We start from the raw sequence: 27,411 nt of genomic DNA on the forward strand, positions 1-27,411 counted from the left end.
GCGTTCCAACTCTGTCCACATACCTACAATGTGGGCCTGACGAGGTCAAGGGAAGTGGTATGATCTTTTTAGGGAGTGTTCTTTAAGCCAGACAGGGTTTTCCTCACATGTACTACCAGTTACACGGCCGCAACAGATCAGCATGCATGTAATATACAACACTTTTTACTTCGGCCATTAACAAAGATCTTCGTTGCACTGTGATGTCTTCTCAGAATTTGTCATGATTGAAACAAGCCAGAAAGCCGCAGTGGCTAGAGTGTACGCCAAGGTTGAGAGACCTGTTACATGGCTATGCTGATGGTCGGTTTCCGTCACCGTACACCGAAGGCCTTCAGGGTATCATCCGGGCTCTCATTCTCGTCCCCGGGTATGCTCTCATTCCACGCGTCTTCAGATATGCGCCCGGCTTCAGGTAGCAGACTGAAGTGCGGACTTGGCTCGGCCTTCAACCACTTGAAGTCGTCGATTTGATCCCACTGATTTGGCGATTGTTCGATCTCCGGTGTCGTCTATACGGTCGTTAGCGAAGTTTACACAGCAAAGACTGCAAGTACCAGGAGAAGACTAACATATACACTAGGCAACGGCGCAAACCTCAGGCCCTCACAGTCCTCAAAGATCGGCCGACTCGTACTATGTAGATATACATCCACGTTCTTGCTCCCATGCATGCGAAACTGCCGACACGCCGTCACTATGATGCTGTTGGAGACATCGGTGATGTGTATTGCGCCTGCGACTTGGCCGGTTATTATGAGCGACGAGCTTATGGAGCGGAGGTAGAGGGCAGCGAAGGGCGCGTTTGCTTTCGTTGGGGCGCTGAGATCGACGATGCAGTGGGTGAGGCGGGACACTGTCGGTGAACTTGTTTCGTGGGGAGATGAAGGGAGGGTTATACGGGCGTGGGATTTCCAGGAGAGCGCTGACGGAGAAGAGTCGTGTTGCGTTGTGTCGTGCTGCTGTTGTTGCTGTGATGGCGGTGTTTGTTCCGATGTGGAGGACGGTTTCGCGCTCCATGTATCAGGTGCAGTGTCTGGTTTCGCGATATCCTTTCTTCTGTTCTTGAAACTGAATTTCTTGGGTGGATCGAAGCTGTTCCTCACTTCTGACAGCTTCTCGCTCAAACGCTTGATCGTCTACACTTTCTTGTCAGCCTCCTATCCCCTATTAAAGCTGCATTTCTTTTGGCATATGACGCACCTCGCTGTACGTCCGTTGATCGTAAGCCGGAAGATAGCTCGAGGCGTCCTGGACATCGAGGGCTACTCGGTTTATGCCGGCCAGGCAGTTGTCTATTGCTTCATTGCGCTCGCCGCCGGATGTTGATACGGAAGAGAGGTTTTCGATTTGCGCGCGAAGTGCTGAGTGTGTTAGTCAAGGCGCATGCTGTGGTGGATATGTGGGAGACGGACTTGCGACATCTTGGTTGAACTGGCGGTAGAAGGTCTCTTTGAGGTTGGACTCGGCCATTGCGCGTCGGGTGTTGTCGCGACGTTAAGGTAGTTGAGGTGTGAGGTTTAATATTCGCCAGCCCTATTATTGTCTTTCGGCATGCGTTGAGCCTCGAAGTTCTTCGGTGGGATGTTCACGCGTCGGTGGGTTGGTTAGTGGGGTTGAAAGAGACGCGCATGGTGCGCGCGAAAAACCGCAACATGGTGAAGACCAATGAAGTACAGAAACTACGAGCTTAGGTGACAGTCTGGCAATGCAACAGGTCGATAATGCAGAGGTTTTTGTGTCACCGATTCCAATTACTAGTAGAACCAGATTGAGGGTCGAAAGACGCGACATCATCGAACTGGTGGGATGCACGCTACCCCGCATTTCACGAATAGCGTCTCGTGCATTGTCAGATGTATGGATCTTTGAAGCATGGCTATCATCCGAAATACATTTCTTGAACTGGAGGAATCCAAACATCACTATAAGCTCTCCGCACATCGCACACGAACCCTGTCCAATGCACAATACCAGTCGGCCTGCAGCATAAGCGATGAGATGGATTTTATCCTTACGCGCAACTATGGTAGAGTCCTTCCTTAGCTCAGCACTTTGACAAGTTAGTTATCTGATAGTAGAGACGAATGTTCGATGTCGTTGAAGCAGACTAAGATGAGAGGGCTGACGCCATGCATTGATCTTGGGGGCGAAGAAGAGTCTTGATAAAGTCTTCGATTGTTTGAGGTATATACACGAGCCAGATGTGGCCCAGGTTTGTGTGGTGTTTGCGTTGTGACTCCAAGGAAATGTGTAATGCTTCTAAGCGGCTTCTTGCGCTGCCTTGACGTCGACGCCGTACTTCTCCAACAGTCGTTGCCGCCTCCTCTCTTCGTATCCGGGTCCGTAAATTCCTGGTGAAGTCAGCTTCAGCAAGAGTGTGTTGGCCCTTATTGGACATACCTCGTCCCTCGCCCAATTGCTGCAGAGTCTCGGACATTGGCCGCCTGCGCACCTTCTTCAGCTCTTCCCTGCGCTCAACCTCGCCATCGTCATCGACCTGGTCGCGAATGTCTCCAATACCGCGCATTCCAGCAGTGTAACGGTAGGCAGTGAGGACCGTGGAGAAGCATACTCCGGCACCGAGCATGAATGGAAGGCTTCGCCCTGTGAACTGTTAGTACCGGCGTATGTATCGGTCCTGAGCATGCGTACTGGCAACACCGACACCGCATCCAGCCACGAAACCGGCAACTGCCTCACTGTAGCAGTCATCCTTTTGTCGCAGGTTACTGGTCGCGTCCAGTGTGAATTGATAGGCGGCTCCCACACCGGCTGCACGTCAATTAGCTTCGTTCGAATGTATTTTCCTGCAATTGACCTGCTACGGACCGTATAGCGCGATTATGCCTCCCGACCGGGTGAGGATGCCCATGGCTCCGACATTCTGTTTCCTGAGTGTGTTCTGGACACCGGCAATGATGGCGCCGGCAGCCGTGGTCTGCAGGGTCGTGTTCGCAGTATTGGAGAGAGCGTCCCGCGGGTGGTAGGTGACGTATTGGTCGGCCATGGCGGGCGAATTGGGCGTGGGTGTCGTCTTGGGAGCTCTATCGACGTTGTTGAAGTCGGCAGCGGGAAGATGCGCCAGACCATAAGCGTCTTGGCGCTCAGGGCTCAAGCGGCGGCGGGCGGGCACTGGCTGCATCATCGCGCGCCGCGTCGTCGAGCTGTCGCAGTGAATGCCGCGAGCCCGTGTGCCTCGCCGCTTGTACTGTTGCGGTCTTGTGTTTTCTTGTGCGTAGTTGCATGCGTCAGGGCTCTTCACGTGGGCTAGCAGTCTTGTTCTTCCTGAATCTAGCACTGTAGTGCTTCTACTAGGCGGTCGCCGCCCACGATGCTCTGTCTGTAAACGCTTCAATCACACAGTAGCAACTTCTCCCGTCTTCGCCCTTCTCCACCCATCTCGCCGTGCATGTTGTGCTGCCAGTAAACCCACCATTCTGTCATCCATAGTATACGCCACACTATTGCTCCCCACCGAACACAACAGCTATGGCGCCTGGTACTTTGTCCACCCTCGTCCCACCAGCGTGTGCTAACCACGACTCACAGGCAAGACGGCGCCGCGGCTACTCCAGGACCTCTTCACATACGATCCGCGACACGAAGAACGGGCCGGTCGGAACTTGTTGACGAGTGCCCCGCCGCAACACGACAGCAAAGCCCCAGCAGTCGCCGCCGTACCCTTCAGGAACTGCCGCCACATCTTCTTCACCAAGCCTGAGCAGTCGCTGTTGCCGGTTGCAGGCGAAGACGCAACCCCGAATACCACATACAAGGTCGCCTCATACTGCAACAAGTGTCGCTGGCATGTCGATGTGCGTGTCGACCACCGCACCGATGCCACCAAGATCAAGTCGTGTGGGAAGGGCAACGAGGACTATGCCTTGCACCACTTCCTCTACGAAGGAGAAGACAACTCGAGTGGCACCGGTGGAATCGAGGCTCAGCTGCGCCCGCGCACCTACACTTTCCGCTGCACTGCGCCCGAGTGCTCAGTCAGGGTACGCATTAGCATGAAGCCGCCATGCTTCTCGGAGCAGGACATTGTCACTTTGACCGACCAGGCCCAGCTCAGGAGACGATGGGAAGCAGCGAAACAGATCGCCGGCGACCGGGCAGACGCAAACATGGCGCGGAAGGTCGATGCTCCCGATTACCTGAACACATACCTACAAGATTCGTTGAAGCCCGCGAAGGGCAAGGCGCGCATCCCATTGTTGAACAAGAAGTTTCTCAAGACCTTCGGTAGGGACTGCGACTCGATATTACGGCGCCTGGGCTTCGAGAACCGCCAGGAAGAGGAAGAGGATGCCATCGTAGAAGTCTGGTATCTCCCTAGGCCCGACGAAGCGGCATCTCCTCTCGAATCGACGCTGCGCAACAAGATCGAGGACGCTCGGTACGAGCTGAATACATTAATACTTAGCATGCCGGAGAATGAACGAGTGGGCTGCAGACACCAGCCCATGTATCCCACACCGTCCCGAGTCGATATGGAGAGAGCGTTAGCATGCGCGGATTGTATGTCCATATACGCCCCGCTTGTTACACAATGTGGCCACTGACAAGCTGCACAGACGCTAAGGCGAAGGGACGGGAGACACGCAGTACAAACCACGAAGAAGATCACCCGTATGTGCCCCGCTTTCACCTTCACCGACGTTCCTGCTTACTGACGACATGTAGTTACTACGCTAGTCTGGGCGCCGTTGGTGACTTCGACGACGCTTTAATCCTGTTCGCCTTCTCTCGACAAGGCGCTGTCGATATCGAGAACAAGGCCTACTACTTCGAATGCTTGCAGGATCTCGCTGCCGGTCGCCAAAGTGAGATGCTTCAGATGCAGGTTGCTTTGTTGGCCTCACAGGGTCTCACTAGCAAACGCGATACCGAGCGAGCCTACCAGTACTTTGGGATTGATCCAACCCACGCAAACGTGATAGGCGACGATCATATCATAGGATGCTTCCGGTCGCGGCTAGCCGATGTCAGCGTTATACAGGCTGAGGAGGCACGAAAGCAGCTGCGAGTTCTCGGAGACGTGCGTGACAGCGACAGAATACGGTCAGAGGCTTCTGGTTCTATCGAGACGTACGAGCAGGCAATGGCGTTCTTCGATCTTGAGCTTGGTGTAGCCGACGATTTCATCCCGACCATGTATTCGCTAAAGGTACCGTGCACGTCGGGTCCCGACATGACTTGTTTGTTGTTCTGACGATTGCTAACACTCAAATAGACTCAGGACAGCCCCGCAAGCATAGAAACCGCAAGGAAAGCCCTGGATATCATAGCAGATGCGCGCAACAGCGAACGACTGCGACAGTTCGCCAAGTTCGGGGCAATGAGCGAGCCTGAAATGGACCTCGGTGAAGCCTACGCCCTTTTCCAGCAACCAGACAGGACCGTCAAGCTCGAACTTGCAGTTTTGGGCTCTCTAGTCAGCACCTACGATGTTGGCTCCAGCGAACGAGCGCGCATGGAGACAGCGTATAAACTTATCGAGAACGACCAGTCACAGAGGTTTGGCGACAACCACGTCAACCCCTCCCCAGCCAGAAGGAACAAATACCCCCTCGATTCATGGCCGGTTGGGCTCCGCAATATCGGTAATACCTGCTATCTCAACAGCGTTCTCCAATTCCTGTTCACCATCAAGCCCTTGAGAGATCTCATTCTTAATTGCGAGAAATACCTACAAGATCTCTCTCCAGAAAGCTTGAAAAACAAGAAAGTTGGGCGCATGTGGGTCACAGCCGAAAGGGTTTTGACGGCACAGAAGTGTCAGTATGTCTTTCGTTACTTCAGATCGATGCTAACCTCGCGTAGTCGTCCGGGAGTTGCGGACTTTGTTTGAGCGCATGATCACCGCATCCACAGACACGGTACAGCCTGCCATAGACCTCGCTTCACTCGCACTATGCAAATCAGACAATCCCGCGGATCCAGTGGAGTCACCACCAGTAAACACTACCGACGGCGCAGGCTTGGGCACGATTGATGGAGCTGCAGTTAGTGGACCGATGCTTCCACCTGCTGTGATGCAGTCCGCTCCTGCAGAAGCTCTAGCCGGCTCAGCCGTGACTGGCGACAACACAAATCCTACAGACTCGGTCATGGAGAATGCTGATGCGGCGCCGATTACACCTGCTGATTCTGTCATGAACGACGACGTTGCAGCAGGCAAGAGCGAGGGCGATGTGCCTGCCCCACCAACACGGCCTCCGCCAATCCCACCACGGGCAGACCCTAAACCGGCCATCAAGCCTGCTGTCCAATCGATTTCGAGAATTGGTAGGATTGAGGAGAGCGCTCGACAACAGGATGCAGCCGAAGTCATGTCGAACATATTTGATCTCATTTCCTGTGCCATAACAGGTGACAGCATTCTGCGCGAAGGTGAGCAAGGAGACGCCATCAAGAACCTGTTCTTCGGCGACGTCACCACAGTAATGGAAAAGTCAGACGGCGTGCAGAAGGTTCAAGAGCTTCGAGACCATTTTCTTGTCGCCACTGGACAACGAGACCGCTCACTCTATGCCACCCTGGACGAAGACTTCGGTTTGGGTGAGATAGCGGATGGTGGCGGTATGCGATACGATTACGTTGAAAAGGCTGCGCCCATCCAGATCATAAACGTGAAGCGGCTACAGTTCAAGGAGGGCAAGCCTGTGTACGACCACTCGCACATTGGCCTGGAGAAAACGATGTATATGGATCGTTACTTGGCGAGAACACCGACACTAAGCGAAGCGCAGCTGCTAGATCTTCGCAAAGCGCAATGGGCAAAACAGAAAGAGTTGCGAGAGCTAGATGCTAAGAGGACAAAGCTACAGACAACAGGTATTGAGGGCTTGAACCTCCCTGAATGTCTAGAGGCAACGAGCGACTTTGTCAACAGTCTGGCCACGGAGAAGTCAGAGCATGAACAACCGAGTTCGTCCCAGGACTTCCTCCCGACTCCGCCTCCTGAACTCTCTGATACGCTCCACACCCGTGCCGCCGATCTCGCTGCCGATCTTTCAGGCATCGACGACCAGATAACATTGCTGGAATCCAAAATCGACACAGTCTTCGAGGACTGCCACTCCGTGCCCTACCGTCTCCATGCTGTCTTTACCCACCGCGGTGACGTCAGAAGTGGTCATTACTGGATTTACATCTACGACTTCCACAAGGATGAGTGGAGAGTCTACAACGACGAGAATGTAGATCAAGTTGAGCAGGAGAGCGTAGTGCTCGACAAGGAGGAGGTACACCGCCCGAAGGTCAGCACAGGTGTCGTGTACATAAGAGCCGATCTTGTGGACGACTATACCGAGGCCGTGTGCCGCCAGCCTGAGAAGACCGAGGAGGATACCCAGAAGGATATTGAGATGAAGGATGTTACTTTCGACGACGATTCTAACGATGAGATGCCCGCGTTGGAGCCGGTAGACTTGAAGGATGTGCCGGTCATCGACGGAGTGGAGAAGGAGTAAGCTCTCTTCTATTCTGAGCCCCTGCTCCTATCTTCCTCTTTCCAAGTTACCGGTTGCTGATTAGACTCTTCTATTAGCATTACTCCTCCGGCAAAGAGAAAGGGGGTTCGATTGGAGTCTCCGCCCAAGAGGGGCAAAAACTATGAAGGCTTTGGACAGACCGATCAACCGGATGTGGGCCCGCGATGTGCGAGCCGACTTGAGCTACGTTGAGCGTATGCTGTGATACCGATGAGTCGTGCTGACAAGCATCTTGGTATCGGTAATGGGGCATGAATAGAATACGGGTAATGCATAACGATGAGTTCGAACTCATATGGGGAATCCTCGTGATATCATACATCTATGTGATACATCCGTCGTCTTACTTGAATTGTGAAGCTCACACAGCCTGTCTCTTCCTCCCACCGCCCCTACGCCAATTCCACAGCGCCTCCTGAGCAAACGTGCGTGCAGTCAGATGACCCCTCTCCTTATTCGCCTCTTCCGTCAACGTCTCAATCACCCGCCCTTCTTCAACGCACTGCCAAAGTCCGCCTGCAATGGCACTGCCAACATCCTCTTCCACCCACTCCTCTCCATCCTCGTCTTCCTCCACCTCTGGGTTCTTGGCTACCTTAGCCGGTCCATCGGTCGTTTGTTCCGTGCTCTCAACCCCGAATTCTCCTCTCCCTAATCTGTATAGGATCCGGCCCAGTGTTTGGTATGCGATGCACCGTTGACTAGCCACTTTACTCCGCGCTGTAACTGCGAGTTCGGGAATCGTGTAGCCTGCTGCCTCGGGAGCTTCGGCATGGTGGTGCAGGCCTAGGTCGGTTGGTATCGATCGCGCGACGCTGGGTGCTAATAGGTTGCCTGAGAAATCGAAGCGGAGCTCGGCAGGGTTGAGGGCGGTTTGCGAGGGGTGGTAGGGCGACTTTGTGTCTGATGGGTCGATGGGCGACATCCATGATAGCGAGGAGGGGTCATAGGGTAGCGTGGGAAAGTATTTCTCGTGAAGGTTCTTCAGGAATGAAGGGTCGTTTGGGTCGAGATCGGGTGGTTGTGGGGGTTGTGGGAAGTGTATTGAGTCGTTCGTATCGGGCATGGCTGTCGATGTGGTGTTGTCGTCTGACGGGGGTTGCGCGGTGGGTATTGAGGTCGAGGCTGGCTGTGACGGCGCTTCGTTTTCGGGTTCTGGTGCCGCGAAGGAGACTTTCTTCGTGCTTGGGGTCTTTGGCTGAGGGTCGAGCTTGGCTTCGTCGGTCGGCGGGACAACATTGGCTGCTGGTGCTGGCGGCTCTGTGTCAAAGTCCTGCTCGTTGCTCCCTTGGTCAATGTTGGACCGCATCAGCAGCTTCTGCAGCAATGCTGGGTTGAGACTTGACATGAGTTCTTGTCGCTCTTGCTCAATCTCCGCGTCTGACATGGCTGCCAGCGTCTGCCTGTTCTCCTCGTCTATTGCCCTTCTCTCCTCGTCCCTGTCCACACCGAATGCGCTCCGCGGCTTAGGCGCATCCTGCGTCGTTGCCGGTGCTTTCGGTGGCGCGGTAACTTGGTGTTCCTTTGCGGCGCGTTGCTGTTTGAAAGCCGATACTCTCGGTACGCGTTTCTTGTGCGCGGGGAATCCATTCACATTCGGCTTGAACGAGGGCGCGACTGGAGGATTAGCTGGTGATGATTCGCGCTCTTGGATGTCGCCCACGAAAGTGGGGAATGATGGCATGGGGAGCTCATGCTGTTCTTCCTGGTCCAGTTTCTCGACTGCGCCGGTATCGAAGTTCAAGTTTACGCGCTCTCCTCTTTGGAACTCCATGTTGACGGTAATGTGGTGGTGTTGAGGCGGCGCAAATGTTCCTTCTCGAAACTTTGGACTGCCGCTGGACCCTTGTACGCGGGGCGCTGCTAGCTAGCGCGTTCTGATGGCCTTGCCTCGGGGCTTCTTCGATGTTCACGCGCGGGACTGAGCCTCCTACCCCACCACACTTCAAGCAGCAATGCCACGCATACATGCAGCAGATAGCATGAGAATCGCTATGGACTTTCGACATAATAAGGGCGCGTTTCCCTATTCTAGACGTCGTAGATATTACGCCGCCTCTGCCGAAACACCAACATCATGAACGCTATTGCCTCTGCACGCGACACCGACCTTCCAAGGGGGTCGAGAACTCCTCTTTGCATGCAATGCAGAAATTTGGCATCTCGCCTTACTGTCCCAGTCGGGGTGTGCAATGAGAGGCTAGCTGTCAGGAACGGTTCCGAGTGCCCGCTGTGTCTATTTTTTGCTGCTATACTACATGGAAAGTGTTCGTCATCTACGGTCAGGGAATCAGCCCGTTTTTGGCTCTTGGACTATCAAGGACCGTCAACAGTTGGAGGACCTCGCGATCTCTCATTCCGGAACTACTACGTCCAATCAGAGGATTCCACTGTCTCCCGCTTCATTCTCCCAGAGTCCGGACATGAGAACCTGCGATTCCGTACACTACCGAAAAATCTCATCGACTATCCTTTGCTACGAAAGTGGATTACGCACTGTAAGACCTACCATGGAGATGCATGTTCCCATCAAGGCAAGACTTCTCAGCTGTGGGCTCCAGGAAGAACTGCACTCAAAGTCATCGACTGCAGGTCATCCAGGATAATCGTGGCACTTCCGGGTGCGGAGTATGTTGCACTTAGCTACGTTTGGGGTAAACCGTCAGCTTCCAATAAACACGATAGTGTCCTTAGCTGTGGTACTGCTACGGAGAGCTTTTTGAACCTGCCAGAAACGATCAAGGATGCAATGCAGGTCACCCTTAAGCTTGGCTACCGATATCTGTGGTGCGATAAGTGCGTAGGATTCACGACAGAAAAACATGTTGGACATATGCTGACTATGACCACCAAGATATTGTTTCGACCAGCAGTCGGATCCGCATCAACTACAAAGCCAGCTATCCATGATGGCTTTGATCTATTCTACGGCAGCAGTGACTATCGTTGCTGCAGCTGGTGATCACTCGGATCATGGACTACCCGGTGTTGGTGGTCGAAGTCGGACTACGCCTCCTTCCATTCAATTGAATGGCACGACATGGGTAGCAGGGCTAGACGACTTCAAAACACCCATTCGCGAATCACCTTGGTCCCAAAGAGCTTGGTGAGTTACCTTGTCTATACGTGTTCATCAGTACTGACCATGAACTCTTACCGTGCAGGACGTATCAAGAGGAGTTTTACTCACGCCTGCAGCTCATCTTCACTGAGGAGCAGGTTATCTTCGAGTGTAACGCAATGAGCTGTTTCGAATCAGTGACCACGGAAAACTCATCTGGCTCAGCAGAGTTGATCAGCGGGCAGAGCAGTACCTGTATGCGAAGCACTTGGGACGATCCTTTCCGCGAGCATATCGTGCGCTATACGAAACGAGCATTGAGCTATCAATCGGACGTTCTAAACGCAATGCGTGGTCTCTTCCAGTCGTTCTCCACGCAAGACAACCCGTGTCATCAGTATTGGGGCATACCGTATACCATGACTGCTTGTACAGAGATCCAATCCAGGTCTAGGATGTGGTCCCATCTTTGGGCTTATGGTGTTCAGTTGGATGATGTGAAACATCAGCTCAATGCTGCGTTTTGCCGGGAACTATGCTGGGTCGTCAATCCGGAAACATCCACGAAGATTATCCGGCGAGAAGGCTTTCCTAGCTGGTCCTGGGCGGGCTGGATTGCTCCTGTTCTGTGGCCATGCACATCTCCGTTGACCTGGGACAATATTCTGCCAGTGGAACTCCATGTCATCAAGTTCGATGGGACAGATGAACCTCTGACGGAAGAATTGGTGAAGACGGCTTTCGAGAATGACGGTAATCTGGCGCTCGATTACACTTATCAGTTGCGCATAGTTGCTGATGTTCTCTACCTTCGGTTCGCATACATCCCAACGAAACGGCGTCGGCATTCACACATTTTTGATCGTCCAACCAGCACATACAAAGACGCAATGTACGCAGCACGCGGTACTATCGAGATGATCTCCGGCTCTGGCGAGCGCAGTTTCGAGGATCATGAATGGCTATTGGATGTCACGAGTGATGTCGACGAGGAATTGCATTACTCGCTCTGCAACCACCTATTCGAGGGTGTAGTCATATGCAAAGACTACGTCCTGGTTACGCGTACTAGAGATGGGATGAAAGAGCGCATAGGGGTCATGTCTGTCCGCAGCGTAGATTCCGGCGAAAGAACTGAGCTACATCCTCGCCTGTGCTTTCCCGGTAGTCGCCGAGATATCATTCTGGGATGATGAGCTTATCGAGAAGAATGCTCAGCTGAAAAGATTCCCAATCACATATGTGTGTTCTTCCTTTTCATCAACGCCACTATCTAGTGTGACGCATACTTTGGGTGTAGCTGAAAGCGCCACCCTTCTCCCAAGAAGAAGATCTACATATTCTTTAGGCGCGCTGCATGCCGAGTATGCAACATTCAAAGACGAAGCACACTACCCAACCAACATATGTTCTTAGGGTTTCAAGGCCGCAAACTTACCCCACATGCCCCACATGTGGCTACTAAGACTAGTAAGCTATAATGACATATAAGTAGTTGTGAATGCCGGAGAGGTTGCACAAGAAACGCAAGCTCTGGACGAGGGTATCTGTGACAGCACAGTCATGGCGTCTTCTAACGAAAACTATCCACAGGGACCATACGAGGTCGGCAAGCACATCGTTCCTCCTCCACGGCCGAGCTCACCATCAACTGCCGAGTACCGCCTTAATCATCTCATGACCCGTATCAAAGACCCGGAGAAGAGTTTGAAGTTCTACTGTGACTGCCTGGGCATGCACGTTGTCTTCATCTTCAATGCTGGTCCATTTACCATTTACTACCTAGGACCACGAGATAGTGGTAGGTACACACATTTACCCATAACTCCGACAGAATACTGAAATGGTTACAGGTATGTCCACCCTCGGTACCTCAAAAGGCTTGCTGGAATTGTATTACATTCCTGCCGACGCGGCTACGTCGTATACTTCTGGCAATGACTACTCTAATCCGGCGGGAATCGGCTTCGGTCACATTGGATTCACAGTGCCAGATGTCCCTGAAGCACTGGAAAGGATCAAAAGCTTTGGCTACGAGGTCATCAAGCCGCTGGATGAGGCGAAAGAAGAGCAGATGGGTTTACCCGCGGAGGCTGTGGAAGGAAAGCACGGAACAGTACAAGACGGCTACAAGCATGTCTTCAAACAACTGGCTTTCGTTAAGGATCCTGATGTAAGTAGACGCCAACCAGTGAAAAGAAACGTATGAGAGAAATGGCATGCTAACAGCTTTTAGGGTTACTGGGTTGAGATCGTACCTCAAGTGGTCAAGCCGCCGAGTGGTTAGTGAGCGGATCGAGGAGTTTGTCAAGCTAGATGTCGCAAAGAAAACGCTATCTAACTCCAACTTTGATAATTGTTCTCATCTTCCTCTTTTCCTTACGAAAGAGCTTTCCACCTGACTTAACGACCTTGCTGCCTTTCTACGAACACCATGTCAACGGAATCACAGAGAGCTTCAGACACATCTTCAGACACATCTTCACCCATATCTTCAGACACGCCCGTCAAAGTACTAAGACTAGGTGTCGACGGGTAATAAGTCCTAACAGCCATTCAATTTATACCACTACTGACAGGATCCCAGATTCATCTCCTCACCTCTCATCAAAGTTCTCGTTGGGCCCGAATCTCAGCGTTCAGAACTGTTTGTTCACCAGTCCATCATAACATCGCGATCGAAATTTTCCGCCAACGCGCTTAGTGGCAGATGGAACAACTCTGACGCGAAGACCATTAATCTCTACGATGTTGACCCTGAGTTGAGATTAGAAGATGTTGAGCACTACTTGGAAACCGTCTATACAGGTCGCATCTCGCTCACGGATGGCTCAGAAATTCTTGAGAGCATATGTCACGTATACGTGATAGCTGAATTGCTGCTCGATGTACACACCCGTAATCTGGCAACGCACTGTATGAGCAGATCTCCTACCGTGAATCTTATGGGTACGTTGCTCACAAAAGCCCTGGCCCAGAGTGTATAAAGATTATCTACAATGGTACAGTAGCTGGGGATCTAATGAGGGAGCTACTTGTCCATAGTTGGTGCGGTTTCGGAGGCCATAGTTTACTCCAGCGCTATGATTTGCCAAAACGGTTCTTGCGTGAGCTAGCGAAGGCTGCGCAGAAGGGTAAAGACAGACCGTTGTTGTATCATTTGGACAAATACCTCGAAGACGATTCATAAGCGCTTAGGGTGGTGATCAACCCCTCTCAGTCTTTGAGGTCCATGGAGGCATGGATGTCGTCATAGATGTTAGAAGGAATGTGAAAAAGCAACACTTCAACCAAAGTTCTCGACTTGTCAAGGGCAGATAGAGTATGATCTTCACAATCATGCTGCAGGAGTGTTCAAGGCTCTGAGCAGAATGTCAGTATACCAGCCATAGCGACTTGAGATGAGACGACAAGCGTCAAACCAGCGGTACTGGGCGGAACGTGAAGATACGCTAAGTCAGGTACCCGCCGCCACTAGCTACCAGTGCTACTAAAAGGACCCTGCATCATCCCGCAACCTCTAAGATCAATACAGTTGAGCATGAGAACGGTATCAATGCTCGAAAACAATTAATATTTCGTAGTTGCTACGGCCAGAACACGTACACGACTCGCGAGACATAGCGTCAGTGTGCATGTGACATCCAGGATCCGGTTTTCTGTAAGCGAAAACGATCATTGCAAGGGTGCCAACCGGAGTTTCAGATCTGGGGAGTCGAGGTCGCTCCCTGGAGCATGTCTCCCTAACGGCCTCGCCCTACATGCTGTACGTTTCGTGAGATCCTTACGATTGCTCGTTAACCTCTGTAGTCCAAACACTGACTGGCGTTAGTGGACCGTCCCCGCGAGCGTTAGTCGCGCGTGCGATGCGAGTGAGTCGTCTTGGGGGAAAGGGGGTGGTAGTGGTTACGGCGCAATATGACGTCCCCCAAGACAAAATTCCAGGCTTGTAAAAGCCAATCCTCAGCCGCCAGACTGCATTGGGCCACGGCCGTTTCCAAGTCATAAAGACATGTTTATCGGGAATTGCCCTGGGGTTTGCGTTCCCCATCCTCAATTCCGTGGCCGCTATGGATTTACAGAGGTTGAAGACGCGTATCGCGCGCGCCAGAGGTGCCGGCGCGACATCTTCAGGCTCCGGCACGGGCGAGCTGCCTCCACAACAGTCTCAGGCACCCCACGATAACTCCAGCACGCATGCTGTTAAGGAAGGAATTCAGAGCGCCGAACCTGGGACGAATGCGCAGGACTTTGGAGCAGCCGCGGACCAACCAACACAACAACCTGTCATCGAGCCGCCTACCTCGTTAGAGTCATCCATCGATGCTGGCCAACATGTCCCCAAGCCCACCAGGGCAACCGATCCCTCGTCGCATGTCACGTACAGGTATGCTCTAAGCACGCAAATGAGGAGAGTGCGATGCTGACCTTTGTCAAGTACTCTTGCCGCGCAACGAGCAAGAAGCAGCTCCGCGCCGACCAAACCCCAGCAATACCCACGACGACCGCAAGTCGGCCGCCAAGCCAGTATCGGCATACGGCGTATGCCCTCATCCAACGCCCTAAGACAATCCGCACAGCAACCACAGGGTTCTATAATAAGAGCGAGCACGCCCTTGCCCGCGCTGGACGAGGAGCAAGAGCTGGGACATTTCTCCTCCGCCAACGGGAGCCAGAGTACCCTCAACAATCCAGAGCCGGACAGAAGTCGACTACGGAAGGTCAAGAGCGCGATACAGACCAGGATACCCTTTTGGGGTACCAAGGAAGAGGAGAAGTCGCCGACGACAAGCGCTCATGCTCCTGCTCCTGTAGCGGAAGACGGCATGTCGTCCAACTACACCTCAGGCATGGTCGATGTCCTCGATACCATCGACCCCGAAGTTGCGACACTTACTTCCTTGACGAATATGCAAAACTCGCTCTTCATTCCGAACCTGCCATGGCTGAACCGCCGGCCCACTTACAACCTAAAGCGACGGAAGAGCGAGACCGACAGTCTGGAGGCGATCGAGCGCATACTGGAGCCCGCTCGTGCTGCTCAGGCGGAGGCGGAGGCAGAAGCTCAGGCGGCCCAGGCGGCTCCCAGATTCCAGCGCTCGGCGACTGAGACCACGACGGCCACCATGATGACGATAGATTCGCAGCTTACTGAGTCGCGCTTCGCCGTTCTTCCTGAGGATACTGACTTGTCTGGGTGGAGCGTTGAAGACAAGAAAGAGGTGAACGACCACGTACGGCACATGCTCCACTCAAGACGCTCCAAGATGAAGCGCTCGCTCAAGGGATTCGGCATGTATGTCAGGAGACGTAAGTATCTGTACCACTATATTTCTCAGCTGTTACTGACAATACACAGCACTTGGCTTCCTAGTCACCCTCTACGCCTTCCTCATCACCGCGTTCGGCTTGGCCTGGGTGCTCTTCCTCATCGGCTGGGCCAATGTTGGTGGACAGCAGATCTACGTCGTCCATGTCATCGACAGTGTCCTTGTTGCTCTCTTCGCTGTTGTAGGAGACGGCCTAGCACCCTTCCGCTGTGTCGACACATACCACATGATCTACATCGCTCACTACCACCATTTCACATGGTCTCGTCGTAAGAAGGACATGCTTCCTGACCTCACCGATCACAATGACCTCCCTGCCGAACACGCTCCTGTATCTGGACCACGCGCTATAGACCCAGCCGACCCCGAGAAGCAGTGGGAATTCACCGTGTTGACACCAAAGCAGCAAGAGAAGCTCGAACACCATCAAGCCAAATTCTGCAAATCGCACTCCTTTTACAAGCCTCACGAGACAGAGACTCATTACGCCTTCCCTCTCCGCTTCCTTGTCGCCATTGTCGTACTTCTAGACTGCCACTCTCTACTCCAGATCTCCCTCGGCGCTTGCACCTGGGGTATCTACTACAAGGTTCGTCCCTTTGCCATCACAACCGTCATCCTGTGTTGCTCTATCGCCTGCAATGCTACAGCCGGTCTATTGATTTGGCTGGGCGACAAGAGGACGAGGAAGAAGGACGTCGTAGAACGCATGAACAGGCAAGAATTGACTGGAGAAGCCATCAAAGAAGTGGAAAAGAAGAAGCAGAAGGAAAAGGAGAAGGAAAGCGAGGCCGAATCTAGCGGTGCAGATGAGGGCAGGGACAGGGAAAGAAGGAGGATCAGTCTGGATGCTTTCAGACCGGGGAAGAATGCGGAGAAGGAGAAGGAGAAGAAGCAGCAGAGCGAGAGTGCATACCCCTAGGAGGAAGTAATGGTGTTGCATAGTGCCTGACTAGCATATTGCTGGCATTTTCACCTTGCATTTTTTTTCTTATTGGAAGCGTTCAAGCGTTTATATACCTATGTAGCGATGTGGTCATGTTGGACTTAACTAATTACGCATTTTTCATCTTCTTCACAATCTGTACTTCTGGAGTGAGGGGTAGTGTTCGAGTTCCTTTGCTGTTGTGGAGTTTACTATCAGCGCTGCTCAGGCAGAAACATCGCCTACATCTAGTATCGTATCTACACTCCATATGTGAGCGCGAGAGCGGATCCGAAAGGTCTAGTTCTTCGGTCTAGATGAAACCCCACTGGTAGTGGCTTCTCCGCTAGGTCTACGCGAGGCTACTGAGGAACTAACGGTTCTAGAACGCATAGGTGGTGTATCATTGCCACATGCTGGATAGGAAGTCCGTAGCACTACAAAGGCGAGTGCCATTACGTCTAATGAGTGAGAAAGAAACCATTGAACGTGGAGAGTGATTCAAGCCCATCACACCGTGATGCTTTGTCAATTGTCTTGTATTACTTGAACGCACCCAGAACGGACGCTTCTATATCGTGTCGGCACCGCCGTTCTGCGATGACCATTGTATCCTCCGATTCCTTCTCCTCCAGTCACAACTCGTGGTAATCTTGCTCCTCCGTCTTCTACATCCTCTCATGGGTATAAACTTTCTAGCAGCCCTCGATCTGCTCAACACCGGCGGTGGTGCCCTTAACACACATGCCGTGGTTCTGACGGGCGGCAACTTCTATTCGTCCTGTCAGTCGTTGCTTCTGGTCATCATTTTAGAAAGAAAACATACCCTCGTTGGCGACAGGTGCAGCCATGGCGAAAGCGGCCATGGAGACGATAGTAGCGATGACAGCGGAGAACTTCATTTTGAAATAGTGTTTAGGTGATTATTGAACTCGGAGAGTAGGTGTAGAAGAAGCGTAGATGGTAGTTGTAAACGTGGTAAAGTCGCCCGGCGACAAAGAGTGAATGTATAGAAAGGGTGGAAAACAAGAAGATTGACTTGAAGAAGTTGACTTGATGGTGAGCTTGAAGTAAGGAAAGCGTCTACTAGCCTGAGGATACATCCAACTTATAGCCTGGCAGCCACGGCGCATCTGACATACAGGCACACCGCCGTCGTCGTCATCAGGCGCCGTTGTCAATCACAAAGTCATCCTGGTACCTTACTTTGTGCCTCGCGCTGAGAAGGCTGAAACCGGAGTCTAGACTTTCCTGCCTGTTTCTTGGTACTGTATTAGCGAAAGGAGTACGATCTGCTCCATAGCAACGGCGGGGAGTGGAGCGGTCTGGTTCTGCGGGAAGGGCACGGCCGGGGATGAGGTGTGTTGAAGTGTGTCAAAAATGTCGGAGAGATGTCGATGCTTTCCCAAAGAACAGGAGACGCGCGGCTTCTGTACCCAGATCCTCATGGAGTATCGTTATGATGCAATGGAACATTTAGTATCGACTTCAATCCTACCATGTAGAGTTGCCTTTCGTCGGGGTCACAAAACCAGACCTCAGCATCATCCAGGAAGGCATCTAGCCGACAACAACGTCCACCTTGCTGCCTTGATGATTAGACTCGCTAAGATACTATAGTACCGTATAAGCACCGTGATGCAGAGCGGTTGGAGTGAGATGAAACGGTACTCAAACTCAGCCGAAACTCGGAAGAGCACTTCCCTTGGCAACGATCTCAGAGATCACAATGCGATGCGAGCAGTCGCCCAGTACCATCTGTTGACCTGCGCTCTTTTCAAAACGTCGATACGCGTAAGCCTGGGGCAGAACTTGTCGTTGTTGGTGCAATGATGGTCGTTCGTCCGTGACTGTCGCGACCTCGAGATTACTGAACTGGTCAGCTGGCGCTAGCCGTTTGTGGACACTTCGCTTCGCCGCGGACTTCAGACATATCTTGAGGATTACCCTCTGACAATAACATGAAGTTTCTGCGACTTTCAACTATGAACTTCACGTAGTTCGAGAGATGAGGCTCCATTGTTGGTATGTAAGGCCGCTCATTTTTACTACCAGCGCTTCGTGACGGCATATTCGATCCCTAGTATCCTTCGCAGTTTCCTCGTCTCGTCTCTGTATTCTATCAAGTTTCGAGTGTGACAATATCGATATTGTACAGCTGTACGCACTTTTGAACTACAGCGAGAACTTCTGCTGGTAACATGACACCCTCCTTCCGTCTCCAGGTGATGCGACGTCTCGGCGCTATCGTGATGCGAATCTCGTTAGCAACACCGATGCGTATACTGACTCCAGATGTCTGATCAAAACCTGAGTGACCTTCCGGAAAACTCAAGCGTTCGCAGGTGACAAGAAGGTGAGGAAGGAACGAAGAGCGAAGAGTTTACATCTCCGAGCAGTGAAAGCGGGCGAGGTCGCGCCTGCCTTCTTTCAAGATGACACTGGAGCTCAGCAAGAAGCCGTCCATAGCCGTCACCAGTGGTGAGAGCGCGTCATGCTGAAATTCGGAAGCGGAGGTGAAGGTGAGAGCTGATTGTAGACGACCGCGCCTTCCCAGTCAACAACTCCTACCCTTCTGTTCGACAGTCGCCCCGCACAATCTCACCTAACTGGCAATCACGACCCACAGAAACTATGGATATTTTCGTATCTCAGCTCCCGGGGCTCTCTGTCGCTACGCATCTATCGAGAGAGCTAGCAAAGGACGACGACGAGAATATGCCCGACAACAAAAGCTGGCGCTTGGGACACAGCAAGCAGCCAAAGAAGCCTCCGAGAACATCTACCCCGCTCAAGATTGACGTCGACACTCCTGTAGGCACCGATGATTCGAGCGATCGTCGGCTTCAACTTACCTGGCGGAAGACGCGGCAGAGCAGCAGACCACAGACTCCTGTAGGCGGTGCGCACACCACGCCTGTCGCCGAAGACGCAGATGACGCACCAAGCGAACGTTCAGATACCCCAGCCCTACGTCGAGACTCGAAGCCCAAGCTCGCTCGCTACACGTCGCTCTTCGCCAACTTCAAAGAGACAGCCAAGGAGCCCGAGTTCGCGTTTTCTGCGCCATGGGGTGAAGATGCACCAGCGCCCTTCCAGACCTACATAGATCCGCTCGATGTCGTAACATCTGTTCGATCGCATATGATAACAGCTTCCTGGCCGATACCGATGGAGCATAATAGCGGCCTCTTCCGTGTGTTTGAGGACTATCGCAAGGTACGAGAGCAGAAGGAGTGTCTCAGTACAATGCTGGAGGAGACACTCAAAGATTGGAGAAAGGCCGAGGAGCACTGGACTCGCTCAAGAGATCGTTACGGTGCGGAGATACGGCGCTTAGAGCTACTCATAGCTCGTGGGGCCAGTGGAATGACTGGGTGAGTACCTAGGTAGTGTCCAATCTTTTGCTCTTCCTTTACTAACAGAAAGAAGACTCATACAGGCTCGTCAAGACAGTATTGTGCGGCGTCATAGGAAGACCATCTCGCACGACAGTTTCCCACCGAAATACGACTTCTTCTCACACGCGCAACTTGACCAGGAGATCAAGTTAATGAGTCAGAGAGGTGAGTCTTTAGGCGCACTGTGTACTTCTCATTGCCGCATGCATAAGTCTCGCGCCTAACCAGTCGACCGCCGATAGTACCGCGAAGACATTCTCGGTATACTGTCGTGGTGGCGGCGAGATACATTTGCTTACTGTCCTCTCCCGAACCAAACCAACTCACACACCGTGCGTACGTTAGCTGACCTTGTACAGCGCTTCTGAATCGGCCGTCGTCCCCCTCTGGAAAGATGGCCGTCCTGTCAACGCAGTTCACCAACGACATGGAAGATTTGCCTGTAGGCAATCCACCGCAGACTAGCAAGAATCTTACATTGTCGCGCAAAGTTCAGAGCGAGCTCAATCTCGTTGCCATTCAGAAGACAAGGCCCTCTCGATCTTTCACTAGTTCCGTCGCTTCTGGCTTCTCGGGAGGATCTGGCGACCCTTTGCCTGACGAGATGACGATTCTGGAGCACACTGGCATGGAGCCAGCCACCGAATGCGAAGCTCTTGTCGCTCTTCGGGCACTCGGCACACTTGTCGCAAGACGTCGAGGTCTAGAGGTGAACAGTTTCAATCATGGTCTCATGATGCTGTTCTCGCAGACTAGATCGGCAGAGAAGTTGACAGCACATGTCGAAGAGAACGATACCCAGACCCCACGTCAAAAAAACAGCTCTGACAATGGAACATACGAGTATTTCGACCAAAGTCTTGCGCCGCGGAACACCCTCCGAAAATTCCAGTCGCAGCCCCAACTCAACACAAGCCAAAAGCATCACCGACAGTTCTCTTTCGAGCCTGGGGCTGACCAGCTTGAAGCACTCACGGAGGAATTGAAAGCGCTTGATGGAGAGGCCAACGAGAGTGGTTCTGACGATTCAGACACCCCCCTTCTCATGCGTACTGGACGCCCGGCGCTTGATACGCGATCAATCAGATCGGCTTCATCGTCCCAAACTCTAGGTGCGGACTTGGGCAAGCAGTCAAAGATTCCCAGCCCTGTACAATCCTTGGGTCGTAGCCGTCGAGCAGATTCCGCTTCGAGCATTCAGTCGGTCAATGCCAGGCCTCAGGACAGTCGCCGTGGGTCCAGCTCAAGTGTTATTACGGCATTCCGCGAAAATTCAATCGGAAGCATGCGACCGGAGCTTCAGAGTAGGAACAGTTCTATCAACAGCCTGCGTATGCCAGACTCTCCGTCGGCATTGAGGAACCAACATAGTGGAACAGGACTGCGTAACACGATCACGGCTATTGCAGCAGCGAGGGCTGCAAGTGATGCAAGTCAATCATCGTCACTGGTCAGCTCGAGGTAATCCGAGGCTTTCGCTTCCGCGAGTGAACAATTCACAAGGTTCGGTAAGGCCGGGTGATGATGTTCTGAAGAAAACGTCATCGGTTTGATGAATGGAGGTCTGATATACTCGTGATCGAGATCTTAGAGTTATGTTGGGCAAATCGGGCAGCGATTGGTGTTTCATGCCGGTTACTCAGCGCGTCGGTTTGAGTTTGATTCGACTGTCAGACATGGTGCGGTACCACGCATTCTAATCGCCAACGTCAGAAAGGATAATTGATTCACTATGAAATGTCCCGACCGGAGCGTTCACACCGTTACAACAGATGGTGGGGTTATGCTAAATCCCGTATGCTTGAAAAAGAATAATTCGACAGTTATTATCAAGTGCGTCCGTCACAGCTTTGTGACGATGGAGTTTGTGTCAGTCTAAGATTGCAGTGCTTTTCACGTAATAACCAAAATTAGTCGCGTCAATTAGCGAGATGACAGCCTATGGCTAAACTGGCAGCTCACATCAGACGACGCAACTGCTGCTGCTCCCGCAAAGCGCTGTCACAATGACAAGGCGGCGTCGAGAGATGAACCTATCCGGACGCGGTTGTACGGAGGTGACCTCACTCTAGAATGTTTATGGCCAATGCATCGCTCAGGAGGTACGGCTATTGACACCACGCCAGAGCACTGCGCTACTCGGCTGGACTCTGAACATGTTCGAATCTAATCGCAACATCTAGTCATGAACAAGGCCTTTCCAGCTCCTTCCATTCTGCAAGCCTACGCGTCGTTCGCTATCTACTCTGTTCTGAGGCGTGATCAGCAAGGTGTGGCGTTGAGTGTGGCGAGTGCGAAGATGTGCCACAGTCGGGCGATCATTGCCGAGTTGACTGAAAGGTTTCTGCCACCTGATAATGCGCGAGGCGTGTTATTCGTCGAGAGTTCCCGTTGTCGATCACCGTCTGTAACTGTTGCCACACTTATTTTTACACAAGGATCGCTGCGTCAGTGGAATCCTCCGTTGGACCTACCGGACGAGGCTTCCCCAGCAGTGCGATTGGCCGTGTCGGACTAGCATTCCATGCAACAGCCAGCAGTGCGGTTGGTGTAACTGCATAAGGCAGTGACGTTCGCTCTTGTGGCTGCAATGCGTTTACGGCTCCAGATGCAAAGCCCAAGCGCCTGGCGATGACGAAAGCCGTTGATGGTTCAGTCGGTGGATAGAAACGCGTTCGGGATAACGCCCGCTAACCACTCCTTAATCTCGGCCTGACAGGTAGTGAAATAACGTTAAGAATTAAGTCTTCCGAGTAAGCGCAAGCGACACAGGGCCAACGGGCGTCAGTGGGATTGGCCTGGGCGATAGACTTTGACGAATTGGCGGGGTGGCATCCTCGTCTCTGATCCGGCGCTCGAACGCAGGGGAAGGCGGCCGGCAGTAGACTGGAATGGTAGGGCGAGCAGCGGCAGAGACGTCTGCCGCGTGGAATACAGGAGCGAGACCAGGGCTCTGCAGTCTCGGGACACAAGTGGAAACGGGAGCTGGCCGGCATATGTCATTTCGCATTGAGGCGCCAACGCACACCGTAGGCGCCGCAACAGTCTCTGGTGACAAAGGGGGCATAGTGTGCGAGCAGCGTCTGTCGCGACGAGCAAATTGCGGGCAGGGCACGGAATACTCATCAAGCCACTGGAGCCGCGCACGAGCGCCTCGCACTGGTGTAGCAACTGGAGTGGATTCGAGAAACATCGGGCTGGGTCCGCGCGATCCAGCATCCATGGGCGGATGTGCGCTTGGAGTGCGGGATGGCGACAGATGCAGCGACTATCAGCTCCCCATGCGGCCGTGAGGGCTTCTGGCCGGCTCGCGCCTGCCGTAGGGTTGTGGCTGTGCAGGCCGGGCGGTGGGTGATCAGTCTGGCAGCACGTCGCGCACAGAGTAGGGCGGCGGACCAAAGCCGCCTAGGGCCATGCAAAACCGTAGCGTTAGAGCAGCAGGGACCGTGTGCCTAGACCCGACGCTCCACCCATGCCCACGCGCGGCCCTCTTGCAATTCCGTCAGGCCCTGTGGATGCTCTGGTCGCTAGCTGCTAGCTAAAAGACGTCTGACCACCGGCCCTGGACATGTGTGGCTTGACCCCAAAGGCTCGTCTTTCTCGTGGCAGCTGCTCTCCGTATCTCATAACCCAGGGCCGCCGCACGCCTTGCTGCTCAGTCTCCGACCATTTCCCACCGACCCGCCAGATGCAATCGCAAGTCCTGCACACCTAACTCCGCGAGTGCGTCCGATGCCATGTTTCGAAATAGGTACGTCGTCCCGCCCGCGCCCAAGCCCGCATGTGATTTGCGCGCGTCGCGTTGCATGTCATCAAGTACATACTGACTTGCGCAGACTCAACAGCCAAAAACCCGACGGAAAGCTCCTCGAGGACTTCAAGGCGACTTTCCCCCATCTCCAGCAGCGCTCGCACTCGATTGCTGGGCCGCCCGGCCACACGCTCGCAGATGCGCTTGATGTCGCGCACCCCTCCCGGTACGTCTTTCCGAGATCCCCCCATCCCATGTCACTCGGCACCATCACCAACGTCAACAACGCCGACGCCCAATTTGCACCTGCACCCAACATTTTGCTAACTCCATGTTTTCCAGCCACCTCGACCATGAGGACATCAAGGACCAGGACCCGACTCCGCGCGGGAACAATGAGCCGTGGAGGTTCACGCCTTCACTGCTCGACCCCAACAGCTTCGCATTCACCTCTTTCGCAAACCAACCGCCGGGCTACTACACCCCGACGCCCGGCGGCACCAACACGCTCTACCACAGCCAGGCCGGCGACCTCCACACGCCCGGCTTCAGTTTTGGCCTAGGAACTCCCCTCTCGCTTCCCACTTCGGAAGGTGCGCTGCACGCTGGCCAGGTCGCGCCTGCCAACCATCTCCATGGCTTCAATCCCCACGCCCTGGGGTCGCATCACTTCCAGAATGTCAATCCCTTTGGCATGCAGCCGCAGCATTCCCAGTCATTTGCACCGCACCAGTTCACGCACCAGCCTTCTGCATTCGACCAGGGCAACATGACGCAAACCCACCAGGACTCGTCCATGGACAACATGGTTCCCGAAGTCGAGATGCAAGAGCAGTCGCCTCTGATCGGTTATGCACCCCATTCATACGACGGCATGGCGGCTGCAGTCGCACCAGCACCCCCTCCACCCAATCAAAAGTCAGTCACCCCATCTGCATCACGCCATTATCATACTGACTTTTCCAGCTTCCGCTACCATGTTACTCTGAATGCTCCAACAGCCATGATTAAGCAATCAGACGAAGTCCCTGTGACCTACCTGAACAAGGGACAGGCCTATTCCATCTCCTTGGTAGACACGGCACCTACGCAAGCACCGTCTCCATCGACCAAGTACAGGACTTTCATCCGCATTTCGTTCGAAGATGAACAGCAGCGCCAGCGACCGGCATCCTGCTGGCAACTGTGGAAGGAGGGCCGCGGAACCAACGAGGCTCACCAGCGTGGTGGGCGGCTTCAAGCAGTTGAGTTTGTGGACCCCAGCCAAGTCAGCGGCGGTGAGATCCAAGGACGACCCAGGGTTGAACTCGAATCTTCCTCGTTCGATGGCTTCGTGGTCACCTGGACACCAACCCACAACTCCTCACCCGAGTGCTCCTTGGCTGTGCGTTTCAACTTTCTCTCCACCGATTTCAGCCATTCCAAGGGCGTCAAAGGCATTCCCGTCCGGCTATGCGCGAAGACCGAAATGGTCACAGAAGCCACTGGATCGTCGCCCCAAAAGCCAGATGGTGAGCTCTGCTACTGCAAAGTCAAGCTCTTCCGCGACCACGGTGCCGAGAGGAAGCTCTCCAACGATGTTGCCCACGTCAAGAAGACCATCGACAAGCTCAAGCAGCAGATCGCACAGGTTGAGTCTGGCATGAAGGACTTTGGCAAGCGGAAACGCAGTGGATCAATCTCCAAGGGCAGTATGAGCCAACGACCCGGGAAGGTGCCGAAACACAAGAGGACCTGGTCCATGTCTTCGACAAGCGACAACCAAGGAGGCCGCGCACCCGCCGAAGAAGACCTTCACATCAAGCTCGCCTCGCTCCAAGACATGTTCAGCTCTACCAGGCCTGTCAGTGTCCTATACCTCAAGGGCGAGGACCAGGACGATCCAGACCTCCACCCAGTGATCCTCGGCGCTACTCCTCAAGAACTCTCCAAGCTCGACACCAACGTAGACGCGCCTATGTGGGAGGCTTCCGAGTCGCAGACAGCAGCATCGTCTGTTGTGTCGCCAACCCCCAGCTCTCAGTCTCTCCATTCCGAGAAGCGCCGGACTACCTCCTTCCAGCGCCCGGCGCCCTACCAGCCACCATCGCGTATGTCCTCCAATGAATGGCGCAGCATGCCACAGACGGCCACAGGTGATCTCAAAGGGATGCATGGCGTCCAAGGCGGCGCAGACGTTCCAACCAAGGTTCAACGGCCATATTCTGATGACCACGCACTGTCTGGTTGGATTGAAGCCCTTGGGGTTGATCAAACCTACCAACCGCCTCCAGAGCCGATGCTGAAGCCCGTCGCCTGCTTCTTCGTTCAACCGCGGCTCGCTGGTCGGCAACCCGACGACAACTACTTCCGCGCAGTCTACCTGATGGAGCGTACTGTAAAGGAGCTCGTGGCAAGCATCGCAATGAAGATCAAGATCGAGCCAACGAAGGTTACACGGACTATCCGCGTTAACCAGAAGGGTCTGCAAATTTTGATGGACGACGATGCCGTCAACAGAATACCCGAGCAACAGGATATGACTGCCGAGTTTCACGAGATTGGTACGCCGCCGGTGCATGCCATGAAGCGCGAATGGGACGCGGGTCCTACCGACATTCAAGTTGATGGCGACATCAGCGTCACGGAAAATGTTCATTCGACCGGTTACGAACTTCGCCTTCTCTTCTAGGCTTTTATGCCTATTGCTCGCCTGCGAGACGCCGTTCCTTCAACATTGATACCCTGTTTCGGTACTTCACCGATTGTCACGACCCTTTACTATTCGTACCCTGGAGCTTTGCATTGGTCTCCATGGGCTGCCGATGCTTCTGAACTGGCATCACTTGATTCGATTTCACCGCCTGGCGTTCAACGCCTTTCGATACCACGCGTCCATTGGGAGCGTTTGCTGCATTTCCTTTGTTGATACCTTCTACTCTTCTTCTTTCCGGTGCGACGACGATACCCATTATACTACTACCATTTCACCTTTCAAGCGGCTAAGATTGCAAAGCAACGATCTATCATGAAGACATAGCGAGATACACGCGCGACACGAGGGAGTGTTCGGACTGTAATTTCTTTACTACATACATCGAGGATGGCAACTCTGTCCACTACAGTGCGCATGCCCAATATCCTCTGCGAGCCTAATCAAACCTTTTCGCTCTGAAGTTTTCGCTCGCGATCTTTCGACATCTCTTCCCTGTACAATTTTCGTCAGGTCCACGCTCTCACCCTGGCCGACCGAAGCAGGGCCGCTCGCCGCGGCCCATCTCCACTGACGTTGTGACATAGCGATGATCGTTACATTCCCCCCGTCCGCCTCCCAAGTTAGAAACCTTGTTCCGACCGTCACCATCACGGCAGATTTCTCCATGTCAGACCCATCGAGTGATATTTCAGTCTCTTGGCGTATAACAAGCCTCCGACACGCTATTGTCTCCGGAGATTACGCAC

The 27,411-nt window shown here is 53.4% G+C and overlaps 8 protein-coding genes across 8 annotated transcripts; 5 read left to right on the top strand and 3 right to left on the bottom strand.

Annotated features, from left to right (window-relative positions):
* Nucleotides 1–314: 314 nt before the first annotated feature.
* Nucleotides 315–1,473, bottom strand: J4E87_003974 (uncharacterized protein; the record flags this gene model as incomplete). The annotated part of the gene is made up of 4 exons (XM_049375598.1): nt 315–512; nt 573–1,139; nt 1,204–1,364; nt 1,416–1,473. 4 exons carry the CDS (start codon nt 1,471–1,473, stop codon nt 315–317), a joined length of 984 nt encoding a protein of 327 aa, XP_049234583.1.
* A 789-nt stretch (nt 1,474–2,262) lies between these two features.
* J4E87_003975 (uncharacterized protein) lies at nt 2,263–3,148 on the bottom strand (the record flags this gene model as incomplete). Its single annotated transcript, XM_049375599.1, has 4 exons — nt 2,263–2,354; nt 2,404–2,607; nt 2,656–2,775; nt 2,833–3,148. The coding sequence occupies 4 exons, from the start codon at nt 3,146–3,148 to the stop codon at nt 2,263–2,265; spliced, it is 732 nt and encodes a 243-aa protein (XP_049234584.1).
* Nucleotides 3,149–3,492: 344 nt separating this feature from the next.
* Nucleotides 3,493–7,481, top strand: J4E87_003976 (uncharacterized protein; the record flags this gene model as incomplete). The annotated part of the gene is made up of 5 exons (XM_049375600.1): nt 3,493–3,502; nt 3,553–4,402; nt 4,690–5,173; nt 5,240–5,783; nt 5,830–7,481. The coding sequence occupies 5 exons, from the start codon at nt 3,493–3,495 to the stop codon at nt 7,479–7,481; spliced, it is 3,540 nt and encodes a 1,179-aa protein (XP_049234585.1).
* A 382-nt stretch (nt 7,482–7,863) lies between these two features.
* On the bottom strand, nt 7,864–9,276 carry J4E87_003977 (uncharacterized protein; the record flags this gene model as incomplete). Its single annotated transcript, XM_049375601.1, has 1 exon — nt 7,864–9,276. One exon carries the CDS (start codon nt 9,274–9,276, stop codon nt 7,864–7,866), a length of 1,413 nt encoding a protein of 470 aa, XP_049234586.1.
* Nucleotides 9,277–11,453: 2,177 nt separating this feature from the next.
* J4E87_003978 (uncharacterized protein) lies at nt 11,454–13,753 on the top strand (the record flags this gene model as incomplete). Its single annotated transcript, XM_049375602.1, has 7 exons — nt 11,454–11,628; nt 12,059–12,364; nt 12,417–12,736; nt 12,800–12,845; nt 13,062–13,098; nt 13,151–13,512; nt 13,680–13,753. The coding sequence occupies 7 exons, from the start codon at nt 11,454–11,456 to the stop codon at nt 13,751–13,753; spliced, it is 1,320 nt and encodes a 439-aa protein (XP_049234587.1).
* An 880-nt stretch (nt 13,754–14,633) lies between these two features.
* J4E87_003979 (uncharacterized protein) lies at nt 14,634–16,815 on the top strand (the record flags this gene model as incomplete). Its single annotated transcript, XM_049375603.1, has 3 exons — nt 14,634–14,950; nt 15,002–15,873; nt 15,923–16,815. The coding sequence occupies 3 exons, from the start codon at nt 14,634–14,636 to the stop codon at nt 16,813–16,815; spliced, it is 2,082 nt and encodes a 693-aa protein (XP_049234588.1).
* Nucleotides 16,816–19,452: 2,637 nt separating this feature from the next.
* J4E87_003980 (uncharacterized protein) lies at nt 19,453–21,684 on the top strand (the record flags this gene model as incomplete). Its single annotated transcript, XM_049375604.1, has 3 exons — nt 19,453–20,195; nt 20,293–20,384; nt 20,579–21,684. 3 exons carry the CDS (start codon nt 19,453–19,455, stop codon nt 21,682–21,684), a joined length of 1,941 nt encoding a protein of 646 aa, XP_049234589.1.
* Nucleotides 21,685–23,734: 2,050 nt separating this feature from the next.
* On the top strand, nt 23,735–26,641 carry J4E87_003981 (uncharacterized protein; the record flags this gene model as incomplete). The annotated part of the gene is made up of 4 exons (XM_049375605.1): nt 23,735–23,742; nt 24,065–24,196; nt 24,313–24,888; nt 24,937–26,641. 4 exons carry the CDS (start codon nt 23,735–23,737, stop codon nt 26,639–26,641), a joined length of 2,421 nt encoding a protein of 806 aa, XP_049234590.1.
* Between the last annotated feature and the right edge of the window lie 770 nt (nt 26,642–27,411).

Source organism: Alternaria ethzedia, assembly GCF_023757985.1.
Source record: "Alternaria ethzedia strain BMP 0044 chromosome Unknown scaffold_7, whole genome shotgun sequence".
NCBI classification, from domain to species: domain Eukaryota; kingdom Fungi; phylum Ascomycota; class Dothideomycetes; order Pleosporales; family Pleosporaceae; genus Alternaria; species Alternaria ethzedia.